At 43.1% G+C, this 12,489-nt stretch overlaps 1 protein-coding gene across 2 annotated transcripts in view; it reads right to left on the bottom strand.

Moving 5' to 3' along the window:
- The window catches only part of CACNG7 (calcium voltage-gated channel auxiliary subunit gamma 7), a 53,214-nt gene that overhangs the window by 19,715 nt on the left and 21,010 nt on the right, over window positions 1–12,489 (bottom strand). For both annotated transcript variants that reach the window (XM_042476772.1, XM_042476773.1), the window contains exon 3: window positions 9,856–9,960. In XM_042476772.1, the coding sequence (XP_042332706.1) occupies window positions 9,856–9,960 (105 nt within the window). The remainder of the gene's footprint in view (window positions 1–9,855; window positions 9,961–12,489) is intronic.

Raw genomic sequence — 12,489 nt, 5'->3', positions numbered from 1 at the left:
GTCGCGCCAAAGCCACACTCCATTCCTAAGCACTGGAGTGCAGCTTTGGTGCAGCTTCCGGATTCTTAGGGTGCATGCATCATTTAAATAGCATGCCTCCAAAGAGACCCGAAGCAGCTTTATTTTGGCAGTCTGTAACTGGCCAACAGGTGATTTGAAGGTGCACGCGTGTGTGCACACACACACACTTGGGTAGGGAATACCATTAAAACAGCATGGAATAGCATCACAAAATAGTGTTTCACCTCTTCCGCTAAGGAACAACATTTGGATGCTGAAAAATTTGGGGAGAGGTTGGTCAGAATCTCATGAGCCCAACTGAGTCCCACAAAGAGTTATATGCAGCCAAGGGACTCTGCATTTCCCACAATTAATCTAACATCTAGTCCATCTTTCTCCAGTGTGTTGTCTTCATCAGCCCCATCGCCATGGCCAATGGTTAGGAATTCTGGGAGTTGTGGTCCAAAACAAAAGGGAGATGGAATGGCTGGTTTAAATTTGGCTGAAATGTTCTGAGCTTTCTTCACACACGCAGGGTTTTTCTTCTGTCCTCTGACACATTCCATTTGCACTTCTTTCTTGTTTGCAAATTTCACGTACGATCATTTTCTACAGGCTGTGAGCAGCTGCTGTGAGGATATTTCTTATATCGCAGAAACTACAGGAGAAAAATGAATTTCTCCAGGAGAGCACAACCGTTCCTATTCTTATTTCTCTGTTTGTGACATCACTAATAATGAATTTCAGAAGACTTTCTGTTCCCTGCAGGCTGTGACTGCACTGCACCGCTTTGTGACCCATGTTAGCTACTAGAAATTTGAAACATTTTTTCATTCTGAATTATAAATGCTGGGCTGTTCTACACCTCAGCCAGCAGGGGGCAGTGATATATTGATATTCATATTGTTCTCTCTCTCTCTCTCACACACACACAGTAATTTCCATTGTTAATTCTTAGAATTATTCCCATTCTATCATATTTTTATTGTAATTTTATGATACCCTTGCTAGTGAGAAACATGCCACATGCATTGTGCAGGAATTTAAATCAAACAAACACAGAAGTGTCACCTGGCCATAAAAAAGAAGATCTTATGCCTTTAAAACAGGCCTGCACAACTTGGCAGTAGGTAGGGCCAAAATTAAAATGTCTTCAGGCTGCAGATAGGTTTTAATTTAATATTTAATTAATTATATTTATTAATATTTATTAATAATATTAATTCCTTCCTCCTCCTCCTCTACCTGTCCCTCTCCTTAGGAGAAAGCTGAGCAGCAGAGGAGCCTTGCAGGGTGAGCGTTTGCGTGTCCTCCTCTGGACAAAGCAGGGCAGTGGAGGAACCTTGCAGGGCATTCGCCCATCCTCTTCCTCCGCAACCTGGCCTTCTCCTTGAGAAAAAGCCTGGCAGTGGAGGGGCCTTGCAGGGCAAGCATTTGCCCAACCTCCTCCACCTGGCCTTCACCTAGGGAAAAAACCAAGTAGTGGAGCAGCCTTGCAGGGTGAGAGTTCATCTGTCCTTTTCTTCCTCCTCCGCCTGGCCTTCCTACTCTACTCTGTATGGCCAAGCAGCAGAGGTGCCTTGAAGTCTTTCCACATCCCTGCGGGCCACCCAAAATCCTTTGGTGGGCTGCATGCGACCTCCGGGCCGTATGTTGTGCAGGCCTGCTTTAAAAGGAGTTTGATGTTGCAAGAAATCAGCAGGTGAAGAGTTTCAGAGCATGGACAAAGCGCTTGCATCTGGCTTCATATGAAGTTGGTGTTCAAGGCACAGGACCAGAGATTCACTGAGAAGTTGGCACCCTTAATGCCACGTGTCCTCACCAGCAGAGCTTGCAAAAGTTACATTATGAAACTACATCTCCCATAATCCCTCAACTGTTCTTCACAGGACTTTGTTGCCCTCCTCTGAACACATTCATAATTCCTATTTTCTTTTTTAAACACCGGTGCCCAGAATTTGTACTGCAGAATTATGGTTCCTTTATGCAAGAGAATAAAATCTGGTTTTAAAGCAGGGGTGGCACCAGGGCGGAGAGTGAGAGAGGGGCACATGGGAAAGTTAAAGGGTAACAGCAAGTGTTGCCTTGCATGGCAGATTTCTTAAAGAAAAATAATAACATATGTTCCCCCACCCAGCCATACTTTTCACTTCGGAAGTATGTCCTATTGATTTTGATGGAGTTAAAAGTTTATTTCTTTATTTATACTTCACTCTTCAGTCAAAAAGGCTTCCAGAGCAGGCCCTCAAGATTACAATTTAAAAAGACAGGACACATTATGGCAATGGAACAGAGGATTAAGACCAATAGAGTCAGCTCCTCTTTGCTCTCTCCAAGTCTATAGTAGTGGCAATTGGGGTGGAGGGAAGGCCTCTCACCATCCACTAAAACCAAGGCATAATGGATCTGTGTCTGGCTGCTCTTTGCTCCTTCAGAGGCCACAGCAGTGCCAATTGGGATGGATGGAGGTCCTTTCAAGTTATTCAAGTTCTCTTCTCTATCCCAGTTCTGTTAGACAACTCTTCTTGTTACATATCAGTGATAAAAAGGAAAAGCACTCCTAAGTCTGTGATAAGTAAAGGTAAAGATATTCCTCGTTGACAAGGTTGTCAGGTTGTGTCCAACCATAAGGGGTGGTTCACTGTTAGTAAGCCAAAGAGCAAGCGTTGTAAGAAACTATTCTGTGGCCAACATGATTGCACAGAACACTGTTTACTTTCCCACTGGAGTGATACCTATTTATCTACTTGTATTTGCATGCTGTTGAACTGCTATGTTGCCAAAAGTTGGGACTAGTGATGGGAACTCACCCCATATTATCCCATGAGTCCAGCAGTGAGGTGAAGGAACACATTTGTTTTATGAGGTTGATGCCCCCCCCCCCCCCCCCGGTGCAACTGACTTCTCAAAGATCATAGGGAAAGAATACTGCCAATTCTGTTTTTTATATATGGTGGTCTTCTGGTGCCACAAATCAACACACACCATCTGACTGCCATAGATGACGGGCAAAATGGAGCCCCTTCTCTTGTTCCACATACAGATGTGGACTGGACTTCCCTGTGGCAAGGGAGCCACGTTCTCTGCCACATTTCATCAGGGTATACAAGAGGCTCTGTGATACTTGTACCTGGGTCCTCCAAAAGAAGGAAATGCTTTAATTGATTTCACAGTTTATGATGGTTTAACTGAACAGATCTTGGCAAGAAAACTCCATGATAGGTTTGCCTTAGGGTCACAATACATCAGAAACACCTGAAGTCGTTCACAAACAAAAAAGCTTTTCAACTGTTATATGCTGTTAATTTTTTGTTTATTTTAACTGTTGCTAGATACTCTGAATCCCAAACTTGGGAAAAGGTGGGATATCAATAATAGTTTTTTGTGTGCCTTCAAGTAATTTCTGACTTATGGTGACTCTCTAAAACAAACCTATCATGGGATTTTCTTGACAGAATTTGTTTAGAGGGTTTTTTCCTTTGCCTTCTCTGAGGGTGAGAGAGAGTGACTTGCCCAAGGTCACATCAATACAGTCACCCCTCTGTTTTTGCAGACTTGAAAACTGTGGTCTACAGAGGGGCAAACCCCATTGGCTAAAATGGTGCATGCACCCGTGGCACATGCACAAGGCTATGTGTGGGAGCGTGCAGCCATTCAAGTCAATGGGACTTGAATATATGTGAGTTTTTGTTTTCGCAAGGGGAGGGTTCAGAATGGATCCTCTGCAAAACTGGAGGGGCGACTGTAGTCGTAGTCATAGTAATAGTGATTATAGTTATGATAACAGGGCTCAGAAGGGAGAGCTGAGGGACTTCTCTTACTGCCCCCACTAGTGGAGCGTGCCTCCATCTATTTGTCTGCCTAGCTATCTATTTACCTGCCTACAAGCAATCATCTATATATCTACATCTATCTATTACTGGATTTTTGCTGCAATGCTCTGCAGTCCAGGCTATTAAAATCCATTTAAGCTTTTGCAGCATGCTGGAAGTGTGGGGGCAGGGGAGAAGGTACCAACTGGTTTCCCAATAAGATCTGCTATAGTCAGATTGGGCTGTAGGATAGGGATGCCATGGCCCCCACAGGAGTGGGATGCTGGACAGTTGCTACTCCCTTGTGAATGAGTTTCACTGAAATCAGCAAGTCTTGCTTACCAAGGGAGATGGGTGCAGTACAGTGTGAGGAAGATCTATGTTATCGAGGCCTCTGCAGCCTTTTCCAAAGCCAGCCACTGTGGTGGAACAGAGCCACCAGAGGGTGCTCCTGTCACTACACATACCATTCAGAGAGATAAAATAAATAAACAAGCAAATAATGCAAAATTATTGTCATCATTTAGGTTGTGCCTTCTAAGCATCTGAAGCATTTCAAGGGCTTTGTTGGATGTTGTGACCAAAGCATGGCTTGGATTCACTCTGGTTCCTTTTCTTCTCCCCGTCTCCTGGCCTCTCTCTTTCTTTTCTCCCCATCTTACCTCCTAAATTCAAGTCAGTTCTTTTCTTCACTATTTAGTAACTGTAGTTTGCTATAACATCTAAATTGCACAAAACGTGGTTAGCCCAGATCATGTTTCACCACCAAACTAGAACTGCAAGCTGTAGTTTGAAACAGATGTAAATAGTTTTGGTTTGGATGAAACCTATTGATAGAGTCTAGAAAAATTAGTTTTGGGGACTAAAACTGCCACTGGTCCTACTGGCTGGGGGATTCTGGTAGTCCTTAATTTTTGAAGGCCTGATCTGTTTGGGCATTATAGGAGTTCAGGTGTTATTCCTGAATAAGGCACATTTTCATAAAGCAATATGCACACCAGCTCCACCAGCAAAATTCTTCACCATCTTGTTGAGCAGAGAAGGGCTTCTACTCATGTTGGCTTGATCATGATTAGAAGCTTCCATGCAACAAGAAGCTTTTGTTTATCTGGGTAACAGGTCATGCAAAGGGTTCAAGTAAATGTGAACAATTTCCCATGTAGACTTTGTACTCAAGAGAGAAGGGTCAGAGATCCATGCCCATTCAGCATGTGCTAAAGAGGTGTCACAGCTGACGAAGAAACAGCATGGTATTAGTTGCAGATTTTGGCCAAAAATCAGGTTGGGGTTAGGGTTTTGGAGGTTATGGTAGTTATTTGGAGGCAAATCTCCCCAAGCCCCCAAAAATCAAGCTTGCTGGGATGAAGATGAAGTCTACCCAAACCACCATGTTTTTGTGATGATTTGGGCATTTTCTGGCTAACAATGAATCTGGCTAATAAAGAATTGACAGGAATGTTTTACATTTTTCAGAGGTTTAGGAGCACTGCTGATTTCAAGTGGTGCAAAATAGGGATTGTGGGCTGCAGACAGCATATAAGTGTGCATTGCCTCCCACCAACTTAGAGAAGCAAAAGATATTCAGAGGGGGTGTAGGGTCAGCCCAAAACATTTTGCTGCCTAAGGTTAGTGACAAGATGAGACATGTAGCTTTCATTCCATGTACAGAAGCTGACAACTCACAGTTAAATCTTACTTCCTTCTCATGCCAACATTTACTCAACATCTAGGGAAGACAATCAGTTTTGGGGAATGTGAGGGAAATGTTCAGAGTTTAGAATAATAACCTGTCATTGCCTCCCTCCCCCACTGCAACTTCCTAGCATCTGCCACCCATTCTGCCAATCCTGTAATTCGACATAGCATATGAGCCCCACATCTTTCACCCATGTTCATGGAAAGACACAAAGCTTGCTTTGGACATCATAGCAAACTGGAACTGCAGTGGGACATTGTCATCCGTGGGCTTGTCATCCACAGATTTCAGCATCCGCGGACATCAAGCCCTGTTGTCCCAAATGTGTAATGCTGCCATTAGGAACAACAGGACTTGAGGTCCCGTGTTTTGTGTATCTGTGGGGGGTCCGGAACGGATACCCTGCAGATACGAAGGTCCAACTGTACAATAAACCAAGAAATTAGAGAAAGGACTCAGAACATGTGAACATGTACAGAAGCCTGAAGTCTATTCACAGTCGCCAAAGCAGAGGTTTGGCTATGACATCTGAATTGGGTCATGCTCTTAGTAAATTTTTACAACAGTTCCAAACTGTTGTTTTTCCTTGTAGGTTCCATATTTGCAGCTCAGGCTAGGATGAATGTGGCTTGACCAGGTTCACAGCTTGAATGAGACTCAATCTAAGGACTTCCCAGTTCACACCTCTAAGCTGCAATCCCATACACAGGACATCATGGAACTTTCTACCAAGAAAAACCTTGCAAGATGTAGTCACTCATCATCCAGCTACACTTAGGAGCACAAGAATGCAAAAAATGCACAGTCCAGAGATTCCTATGTTCCTGACACCTCTATTTATGAGACCCTACCATCTGGTCTCTAGAAAAATAATGATCTATGTTTTCTCCCTACTTAGGACAGTAATGGGGACTGATTAGAACAAGGGTGGACAAACTCTAGTGATCTATGTGGCAATTTGGCACCCAAAATCCAGAAAACAATAATTAGTCCACTGATCACTTTGTAAAGCATGTTTTGGGGAAGGAATGAACGAAAAAAGGTGCAGTATACACCTTCTTTTAAATCGAAGTAATCACTTCTGGAGGTCTCAGCATTTTGTTCACCGGCCAAAGTTAGGGGAGAGGTCTGGAATATCCAATGGGCCCCATGGCTAAGTAGGTATTTGAACCCAGGTCTTACAACTCCCCAGGTTTCCCCACAAAAAAGATAATGGTGGATGCATGCAGACAAGCAACTGGCTGCCAAGATTAGCACATCTGGATTAGACTGTGGAAGCAATACTGGGGAGAACTCGGTTCAAAACACTTCTCGGCCAGGAGGTCCACCAGAGACCAAAATCTCTCAGCCCAGCCTGTCTGACAGAAATGTTGTGGAGCTGGAAGGAGGAAGAAAGATCTGCTTTGCCCTTGAACTACCTGGAGGAAAGATAGGATGTGGGTGGAGATTTCAGCTGGAACAGCATTTTAGAATGTTGTTGTTGCAAATCTTCATGATCTCCAACTTTTTGTTTTCAACTCATTTCAATCCTATCTTTTCTCAAACAGCTCAAAGTAAGGTATGTGGTTCTTGTGCGTGGGACTGAGAGCGTTTTACTTCCAGAGCAGATGCAAATGCTTATGTATAAATATTGTTTCCCATTTCACTCAATCTAGTTGTCACTGTGCCTTTTGAACCTTTGGTAATGTACTGCAGGGGAATTAAGTGCTTTGTGGATAGTTAGTCGAGGTCTTTTTCATGCTATATTATAACACTGTGATCTCACCTTTAACTGCCATAGCAGTTAAAATAGTATCAAGATGCTACAACTGTGTAATTGAAAGAGACTCAAAAGGAACTATTACATCTTAGCTTTCAAATCAGTGAAGGTTAGTGACACCAAGTTAGAAGGAGGAGACACATGAGTTGTGCATAAGCAATTTTAGGGCCCATTTCCCACTTACAAAATAATCCAGTTCGAAACTGGATTATTTTGAAAGCCAATTCTCTCTGAGGCCATTTACTCCCTTTTTATTCCCCTTTGTTGTTCTGATTAAGGGGAGAAAAGAGGAAAAACAGCTACGGAGAGAATGGATGGAGGATCCTCCCCGTCCTTCCCCCCTTCCCTCCCTCCCTCCCTCCCTCCCTCTCTCTGCCTACCTGAGTGCTGCTGGTGGATAGGTCTTGATTCTGGTGGTGGCGGCAGCGGCAGCTCTCAGGACTTGGGGCTGGCCCTCTCCTCTAGTCCTCCTCCTCCTCCAGGCCGGACATTTCTCACTGCTCAGCCTCCTTCTCCAGGAGTTCTCTGCCCCGGTAGGCCTCCTTAGAAAGAGGCCTGGGCGGAAAGAGAGAGGCAGGCAGGCAGGGAGGACTGGCCTGGAGGAGGAGGAGGACCGGAGGAGACACCTGCCCCCACCGCCAGACCACCAGCACCCAGCCAGGTAGGCCAGTGGAGGGAAGGAGGAGGAACCCATGAGGCCCCTCTGGGGCCACTGCCACCCTTGGATCACGCAATCCAAGGGTGGCAGTAGGGAGGGAGATGAAGGAGGGAGGAGGGAAGGCCGGTGACAGGGAGACGGCAGGGGCCATTGCAGCTGCCCCTGTCATCTCCCTGTCTCTGACGGCGGATTCTATTCTACCCTTCGTTTCCATTGGGCTGAATCAATTGTGATTGATTCAGCCCAAAAAGGAGCGGCAAAACCCAGTGTCTTTTTAACGTGGATTTAATGGGGGGAAACCCTAACCCCCCTTGGTGAATAAATTCCAAATCGATTGGCCAATGGGAACTAAAGTGGTTTAAATCGAATCATAATTCCATATGATCCGATTTAAATCACAGTGGGAATAGGGCCTTAATATGCTAATTTATCTCTAAAGGCAAATATAATTTAAATAGAAATGAACAACATCTCATCATTGTGAGTGAGATTATGACTAGGTAATCAGTCTATTCCCTAGTTGTGAACTGTTGCTAGGTATCTTTAAGACCTCTCTTCACATTTCTTATGATTCCTTAAAGCAGACTTGGACTGTACAACCCTTTAAATAAGATAGGCAGAGTTTGGAAAAATTACTGCTTTGGACTACACTACCAGAATCCTTTTTTTTTATTGGTAGAATGAAATTAATAAATGTTATTATAATAAATTGATAAAACAAAATATTGGTTAATTCGCCTTACAATAATATATAAAAACTTTTACATAATATCCCCTATACATATAATATATCCCTTTATATTCCATTCTTTACTACTTTATCTAAATCTAATTCATATTTCTTTTCATCATATACTTTTCATCATTCCCCCGCTCCCCCTGTTTCCCCCTTCCCCCAAGTGCTCCCCATCACCAGAGCCTAATAACTTCTTATTACTCTACCTCCAAAATTGTAGCTCTTCCTCTGGTGGTAAGACACCTCCTTCTTTTACTAAAACCTTTTGTACAAATTTTTTCCATATTGCTTTGAAATCATTTCTCTTGATTATTCCTCTTCTAAACTTAATTCCACTAGTTAACTTATCATTAATTGCTATTTGCCATATCTCTCTATACTAATCTTGTATTTGTAAATCTCCCTGGTCTTTCCACTTTTTTGCTATCATTAATCTCACTGCTGTTAATAAATTTGTAATTAAATCTTTTATAACTTGGGTGCAGTTAGTTTTATCATATAAAGATAATAAAGCTATCTTTGGACAAAATTCTAAATCAATTTTTGTTATTTCTTTTATCTCTTCAAATACAATTTGCCAAAATTTCCTTACAGTTCTACAACCCCACCACATATTCATATAAGTGCCTATCTCTTGACACCCTCTCCAACATAACCTACACTACCAGAATCCTAACAACATGCACTCTGGGAGATTCTAGAAATTGTAATTGAAAAATCCAACTTTTCCAAATTCTGGTTATAAAGGATGCCTCCAGACGATCCACGCTATAAGTCATAAGTTCTCACATGACCACACTGAAAATGACTGCCTATAAATGTGGATTCCTCATTCTTACACACATGAGATTAAAAGAAAGGACTTTGGGTTTGTGAGTCAAACAAGACAAGATGCCAATCATACAATCAGCAATTTTTGAAAGAATATGCCAGAAGAAGTAATCTAGATCAAGATCCTGATGTGAGGAAGTTTGAAATGGGTGGTGAGCGCTTTGGCCCATGCATTGTCCTGATCTGGTTGCCACCATCCCACCCCAGTGTGCTTGTTATTTACTTTAAATAAAGTATTTACGCAGTTGCTGATTTCCAAAATAGCCTCAAGTCTTGGTTGTCTCTGAGAGAACAGCTCTTAAGGGATTGTTGTGTCTGTATGCATTCTAAAATGCTGAGCAAAGTGAAATATTATCCACTCACTGAGGATGTTTTCTGTGTTCTCTGTAACAAGGGGGCCTTCGGGATCAGGGTCGGGCCTCGGTTCAAGGAAGTATTCAGAAGCAACACAACTGCCTTTTTTCTGACCTGCAAGAGGAGAAAATAGATCAAGTTCACTCAATAAAAGCAGTAAATTAAGCAACAGGGAGAGAAGGTAGTTTCTGGAAATGGGATGAAAGAAACAGACTTGTATCTTATGAGCTGTGTGGAGGCCTAACTATACCAAATGGGCTCCCCACCCAGAACAGATATGGATTGGCCATTGATTTCCTTAGGCTGCACTTTCCCTGCCTGAATATATATCTTTTTCCTGGTGAGGATTTCATTACACTGACTTTTCATCCAAATTGCTAGTCACTTGCATTACACTTGAACATCTGAACTCAAAATTTCTGGCAATGGGCCTATATGAAAGGTGAGTTTGGTAGGAAGAAAACTGCACTGAGGCAAATACGATATCAGGACAGGACTTTTGGGGTCGAAGTCCAATGTCCCAATCCTCAATTCTTCACATTCTGAAGTAAGTGATTAATTTATCATGAAGTCCCATCCATTTTGCAGATGAAAACTGGAATGCATGTGATCAAGCCACAACATAGTGTGGTCAAAATGGCAAAAATTACTAAAGAAGCAGATCAGACAAACTAACAGAGGCTGCAACCATTTGCTTTTGCCCGAGTCCACAGGGAAGGGCAAGATTCTGCTGCCTCCTCTTTCCTGCTCCTTGCTGAGTTAATAGAGTGGAAAGTACTTTTGCACTTGAACTCAAATGAGAGAGAAAAACAGGCATTTTAAAAGCTGCTAAAAAGTAGTAAGACAGAGCATTATTTGGGACTGCCTGTGCCAAATCAGGATAGTTGGAGGGACATATAAAGTCTACAGTCTGAAAACATCTCATTGCAACATGGTGCACAGATCTGAAAGCTGGATGTGGTATTAGACAGGCTGGAGAAAGCTGGCCCTACCATTAGGCAGATTTAGGAGATTATCAGATGGGGATGTCCTGTCCTTTTCCCATCCTTCCCATGCAATCACGGGAAGGACTTTCAGATGATGTCGCACATGAAAAGCGTAGCTAACCGTGATTGCGCAAAAGGCTTTCAGATGACGTCACGCTTATCCTGTCATTCTTCCATCACTGAAGTGGAATTATCCTGGCTTTTTGTATTAATGGGAGTTTGCGTTAATACAATTGCACTTCAATGACAGGATAAGTGCGACTTCTCTGAAACACTTTCGTGTGATCGGGACAAAGATGGTGGGGAAATGGGAGAGTGATCCACTTCACTCCTGACCCCATCCCGTCCTCAGTCTGATAATCTCCTAAAACTGCCACTTTAGGCAGTGGCTGTTGGGAGCAGAATCACAGGATCATAGAGTTGGAAGAGATCACAAGGGTCATCCAGTCCAATCCCCTGCCATGTAGGAAAACACAATCAAAACATTCCCAACAATTACCCCACTCAGCTGTTCCCATCACAGAGCTTGGGAAAGTTACTTTTTGGACCTGCATTATACTTGCAGTAATGGTCTGAGTGTTGGACTATGACTGGAAACCAGGATTCGATTCCCAGTTGATCCATAAAACTCACTGGGTTACTTTGAGCAGGTCACACTCTCTCGACCGCAAGGGAAGGCAATGGCAAACCTCTGAACAAATCTTCCCAAGAGAACCCCATCATAGGGTTGCCTTAGAGGCACCATAAGTCAAAAACGGCTTGAAGGCACACAACAACAAGTATAATGAACCACTATGCTGGCTGGGAGATTCTGAAAGTTGTAACCCCCAAAATAAATTTCTTGTCATCCAGTGACCATGCTGGATGTGAGCTTCTTGGAACTGTAGTCCAAAAAGTAATATTTCCTGGTGTCCCAGCAGTGCTGATGTTTGCTTACTTGGTTGATCTGGTTGGCTGCCTTGTCTAGTCATCATGTCATAGGCAGGACAGAGCAAACAAGAAGCCTGGTAGTTTAGTACACACAACATGTACATGTACACAGCTCTGTTCAGGTGACAACCAGTGGCACCACTACCATTTGCCTGAGCAGACAGCATGAAGATGTCAGGCAGAACAGTGAATAAGCAGCAGCGGCAAGGAAGGTATTTGAAAACTTTTGATTCCTAAGTGCCATGTGTGCTGCCCTGCCATTCCTTAGCTATCTACAGGTACAACAGAGCTAACTTCTCTATGTGGAATTAGAAGGGCACTGTCTTGTTCTTCACCTCAAGCAGGAAAATGTCTTGCACTAGTCCTAGATAACCAAGAATTAGAAAAATAGAGAAGAAGGCATGGAAGCAGGAGTAATAAAAGTAGCTGAGGCATGTCAGTGGAAGGAAGACAGGTCAGAATAGGTGCCTGCTGCCAGACTGCGAAACCTCCTTCCATGGGAGGCTAGGCTTGCCTTCTCCCTATTGTCCTTCCACTAGTAAGCTAAAAACTTATTTGTACAGGCAACCTTTTGACAACTGGCTGGCTGCTGTGAGGGACCTTTTCATGGAAATGTCTTAATTCTTCATTTCTCTGCTTTTCAAATTATTTTTAATTCTGTCATGTTTGAATATTACAACTTGTGTTTTTATTTGTTATTGTCATGTGTCATCATATCACCTCCAAT

This window comes from Sceloporus undulatus, chromosome 6 (assembly GCF_019175285.1).
Source record: "Sceloporus undulatus isolate JIND9_A2432 ecotype Alabama chromosome 6, SceUnd_v1.1, whole genome shotgun sequence".
In the NCBI taxonomy this organism is placed as follows: Eukaryota; Metazoa; Chordata; class Lepidosauria; order Squamata; family Phrynosomatidae; genus Sceloporus; species Sceloporus undulatus.
This window is presented reverse-complemented; position numbering and strand designations above follow the sequence as displayed.